The sequence below is a fragment of the Babylonia areolata genome, chromosome 2 (genome assembly GCF_041734735.1).
Source record: "Babylonia areolata isolate BAREFJ2019XMU chromosome 2, ASM4173473v1, whole genome shotgun sequence".
Lineage (NCBI taxonomy): Eukaryota > Metazoa > Mollusca > Gastropoda > Neogastropoda > Buccinidae > Babylonia > Babylonia areolata.
This window is the reverse complement of record NC_134877.1, coordinates 40354133-40359647: the sequence shown is the minus strand read 5'-3', so window position 1 is coordinate 40359647 and position 5515 is coordinate 40354133. Positions and strand designations below refer to the sequence as shown.

The following is a 5515-nucleotide window of genomic DNA, read 5'->3' as shown; positions in this document are numbered from 1 at the left end:
TGCAGTAGAACTGTTTTGATGATGATGACGAGAAATATATAACCTTTGATGCAAGGGAAAAAAACAACAACCGCAACAACAACAACAACAACACCAACTGTCTTTTCTACAGGCAAAATGGGGAGTGAAAATTATGTAGAACCTTACGTTTTCTCCCACCCCCCTTCTGATCACCAGTCTGGTTGTAGCTCTTTCTCCCCGCTCTGCTGATTAAGTTGACAGCACAAAAGTTATACGGTTGAAATAGAGCACTACTGCGTTCATCGTTGATCACAAAAGTAAACACCAGTTGTGAATAATGGAAATCTAAACGGGGCAGAAAGCGCTCATTTAAACAAAAAACAACAACAACAACAAAACCCACCCAAAAAACCCACAATAATAGCAACATATCAAAACAACAACAACAACAAAACACCAACAAAAACAACAACAAAAAACAAAACAAAACAAAAAATGCGAGCAACATTACCTCTTTTCATTACTAAACAGCAAAATTAATGTCACTGACTGACTGCAGTTGTAAAGATTTGCGGTAAAAGGTGTTTTTCACGTCATCCTCATTCATCGGTAGAAAACACAGATGCTGATCATTCCCTGAATACCGCGACTGAATCCCGAAGAATGTCTGTTCCCTCGCTAACAACAACAACTGTGGTTCTGAAATTTCCTCTCAGTATGTTAATTATACCTGATACACCCCAGCCAAACATTGTTGTCGAATAACTTGATAGACCAGGACAATTTTTTATATTTACTTATATCCACAGAGAGAGAGACAGGCACCTGACACTTTCTCAGAGCGAGTCACCTTGTATGCAGAGAATACTGTCAGTCTTTGTTGAAATGGATCCACGTCTGAAGAAAGAAGCACACTGAGGGAGATAATCAGTTTCTCCACTCCACGCGGGACGACAGCAAATGTCTGCTTAAAGTGGGAGAAAGAATGACGTAAATCGTGCAAACGGTTATCGCACCTTTACACGGCTCTTAAAAAAAAAGAAAAAAAAAAGAAAAAAAAGGGGGGGGGGGGGGAACCGGAAAGGTGCATCACAAAATTGCCTCGATATAATTATGCAAATTTAGCCTAGGGGAGGCAGTCAAACGCCAATACTTTTTTCCCCCGCGTGTCCTCGCCAAATCGGACAGAAATTGGAGGAGCGGTCAAAGGAAGGCAGTGCGGCAGAGAAGATAAGATTATGGCCAACAACTTCAGCGCGAATCGTCAGGAGACATGCGAGAGGAAGCGAGTGTCACATTAACTTGCGACCAGTGTCTGCTCTGAAGAGCGTCTACAGCACTGTTGCATTAGGCCTAACCGCCAGGCACGGATCGAAAAAAAAAAAATTCGAATGGACAGGCGAACACACCGTGACATCATCCCCAGATTTGTACAGGAGGATCACCCCTCCATTCGGTCCTTCTACACGTAGGCCTTTCGAACTTAAAGGCTGTATTATATATAATATACATATACAAGGATCGTGTATAACATAATGTTAGCTTTCAAAGTAGAATATGAAATAAGTCCTGAAAGAAAGTGATGGAATCATGTTGTATACATAGCACTATCCTTCAGTGCATGCATATATTCCTTTCGAGCTCAACCGTTAATTTAAAAAAAAGAAGAAGAAAAGAAATCATGCATAAAACAAGTGTTAGTTTTCAAACTAGGTTATAAAATGTCTATACAGAAAGAAATAAAATCATGTAGCATAAATTCCACTAACCTTCAGTGCGTACATACGTTTGCTCAATAAAAAAAAAAAAAAAAGAGAGAGAGAGAGAGAGAGAGCTCATGAAAAGCAGAAATGAAATGCTGTCTTTCAAATTAGAATAGCAAAAATAAGTCATGACACAGAAGGTAATCAAATCATGTTGCATATTTCATGGCACTGCCGACCTCGAAGACCGTCTCTGTAGGTTGCGACAGATGGAAAAATAAATGCACGGAGGGTGGGAGGGGGGAGAGGTATGGGCCGTGCAGTCATCAGCGCACTCAAAACCTAAATCAGAAAAAAACCAAGACCTCACGCACACCTGTAATGGACGCTCGCGCCAGCACGCACGCACTCACGTACACACACACACACACACACACACACACACACACACACACACACACACACACACACACACACACACACTCTAGTACATGGACACAGCACATACGCACACATACTCACCTACACACGCGTGTGCTCGTGTAGTCAGATATATTTGTTACTGTTATATTTCCCTCTTTCCTGGAAATATATTTCTCCACTTTAATAGTTTCCTAATTCTGTTGACAGTTTTGGGTAGTCACTGACACACACACACACACACACACACGCACACACAGAGGATACACCCATACACGTGTGTACATGCTACATGCACGCGCGCATAAACGCGTAAAAGCCACATACAATCTAAAACAAATGAAACCGATGCACCAAACTGGTCACATACATCTCACTCCTGCAGAAAAAAAGGCTCTTGTAATATATAGCAATTTTCGCCAAACGTTTTTTTTTTTTTTTTGTTTTTTTTCATTCTGTATATAAAAACAAGATACAACAAGTATGGTGCATAATTCTATAGGTCACTATATGCTTGGTGCAACAGTTGCAGTGTTTTGATGATAAATACCCCCCCTCCCCACCAATACTGGTAATAATAAACAATAACAATACTAATAATAATGATAAAATTAGTAGTAATAGTTATAACAACAACAATTATATGATTTATAATGAATATGATGATGATAATGATAACAATAATAACAATAATAATATCATTATTACGCCTTACCCACTGTGCTTTACCGAGAACGATCAACGCTTCTGTTATCTTATCAACGTTTCGTACAACGTTATCCGATCATAATTACACTGGTATACACAATGTGTATCATGTATTATATCCATGGTAACAAATTCTGTGTGTAAAACGTATAATGTTCAAGCTAACGTATTCCGTGTGTAAAATGTGTAAGTCCATGCTAATGTATTCCGTGTGCAAAATGTGTGATGTCTATTCTGATGTACACAGTGATTCGAACAAAGTTGTCAGGACTGATGCAATCACTGTAGAGCTGAGATGAATCATGCAAACTCATTTTCGCCAGTTCTCTTTTTTTTTTCTCGACGCAGTCTGCTATATATGTTTATTCTGGTACTACTAAGCTTCTTTGTCACTTTAGAACACAAACTCTACAAATACCAGAAACGAAGACGACGTTTCTTTCAAATGAGCTGACGAGGATCAGTTGTTTACTAGGAGCAGAAACGGTTTTGGAGTTCATGTATGTTGGGGTTCGTGTGTGTGTGTCTGTGTGTGTCTGTGTCTGTGTCCGTGTCTGTGTGTCTGAGTATCTCTGTGCTCAAACTCAACCATTTTCCCCTCAAACTAAAAACAAATGCTGCAGTGACGAATTCAGTTCGGTCCACACGCGGATTACAGTAAGGCAATGGAAGTTCCGTTCGTCCCCTCCTCGTCCTCCTCCTGAAGGAAGCCAGCGGCAGCACAAAGCACCAAGTGGTTCAGGAACCAGCAGGGGTATGGAGGGGTTTGGGGTGGAGGAGAGGTTGGGTGGGGGGCGGGGGTTGGGGGGTCAATCTTTTCGTCGCCAGTCCGACCCGCACTGTGTCTGAGGCCGGTGGCCCGACTCCTCTGGGCGACCACCTGCACACAGCAGAGCACCCCGCGCCACAGCCATGTGTCAGCATCCTTCGTCCGCCACAACTACTGACTGGGTTGGAGTGTGTGTGTGTGTGTGTGTGTGTGTGTGTGTGTGTGTGTGTGTGTGTGTGTGTGTGTGTGTTTGTGGTGTTGATTGTGGTGGTGGTGTGTGTTTGTCTGTGGGTGGGTTGTTGTAAGTGGGGTGGGGGTGGGGAGGTTGTGCTGTGTGTGTGTGTGTGTGTGTGTGTGTGTGTGTATGTTTGGGGTGGTGTGGTGTGAGTGTCCGTCGGTGGGCGGTTGTTGTAAGTGGGGGTTTGGGGGGGGGGGCGGGGATGGGGGATTGTGCTCTGTGTGTGTGTGTGTGTGTGTGTGTGTGTGTGTGTGTGTGTGACACGAGCGTTGATGATAGGTGTAGTGGTGGTGGTGTGGTGTATGTAGTTGTGGTGTGTGTAGTGCTCGCGCGCGTTGATGGTAGTAATGATTGTCAGAGATGGTGGTAGCCGTCAGTTATGTGTGTGTGCGCTATGCATATACGCGTGCATGTATGCATGAGTGAGTGCAATTGTTTGTTTGTAGGCCCTTGCTTGCTCATGCAATGTTCACAGAACAAGTCGAAAGCAGCGAAAACGACGCGGAAGACAGCACAGAACTCCCCCCCCCCCCCCCCCCCCCGCCCCCCCCCCCCCCCCCCCCCCAAGCAATGTCCAGAGAAGAGGGGCACGACCACATACAGATCAGACTGAGCAAGGCTGGCAAGGCCAAGACAAGACGGACAAAGCTTCACGTCACTCACTTCACCGAAAGCTTGAGAAGCACAGAAGCATCGGGCGGGTCTTCTGAAGATAATAAGTGTTTCCCCGGCAAGGGAATAACAGAATACGACAACAGTCGCTAAACCTGAACACACACTGTACGACATAAGGAAACAGAACAGTGCGACTAGTACTCCGCCAGTCATGGCTGCTCAATTATGCACGTGCGCAAAACAAAAACAACAACTATTGAGTTTATCTTAAATCGGATCTATAACGAGGCTGGGACCGTTGAACTGTGACCACCAAACAGGTAGTTCACAGTAATTTTCGCCCCCACAACGGCGTATACATTCTTCTTGTGCAGCGCTTCCTGTCAGCTGGTGTCGTTGCCTGCGTGTTTTCATTGCATTTTGAAGGTCTTTCCTTTTGTTTACATTATGATGCGTTTCATTCGTCCCTCATTTGGGCGAGGGCAAAAAACAACAAAGAATAACAAAACAACAACAACAACAAAACAACAACAATAACAAACAAAAACAAAAATAAACAAAACAAAATAAACAAACAAACAAACGCTGAAGTAAACATAAACAAAACAAAAAACAAAACAAAACAAAAACAAAAAAACAAACAAACAAACAAAAAACCCCAACAACAACAACACATTCCTCGCTTATCAATAATCTTTGTAAGTAAACAATTTGACTTGAATGGTACGCAGGTAAATGAAAGGTACAGAGGAAATTCCAGACACATCCTTGGTTGGAGCAAAAGTTACTGTGTTGTACTTTGTTTCGATGTTAAACGCGTTATGAATAATTTAGATATGGTTCCACTTGAATTCCACCGAGACAATGATAATCATGTCTGATTTGTTTAAGGCTTGTCTGTGCGCTCTAAATGTTAAGTTTAAAGCCAAAAGGCATCGCTCAGTTTTAAATAAATGCTTATCCATCTTTAGGGGTTTGTTAGCCTATCGTCGTCATTATTATCATTATTATTATTATTGTTGTTGTTGTTGTTGTCGTCGTCAATATCATCATCAAAGTTTCGGGGTTTTGTTCTCCTGAAGACCTTATTTACCTGTATTG

At 42.6% G+C, this 5515-nt stretch overlaps 1 protein-coding gene across 1 annotated transcript in view; it reads right to left on the bottom strand.

Moving 5' to 3' along the window:
* Positions 1-1043: 1043 nt before the first annotated feature.
* The window catches only part of LOC143279445 (uncharacterized), a 114137-nt gene continuing 109665 nt past the window's right edge, over positions 1044-5515 (bottom strand). The window contains exon 4 of the mRNA XM_076583488.1: positions 1044-3672. Coding sequence (XP_076439603.1) covers positions 3602-3672 — 71 coding nt within the window. The 3' untranslated portion in view covers positions 1044-3601. The remainder of the gene's footprint in view (positions 3673-5515) is intronic.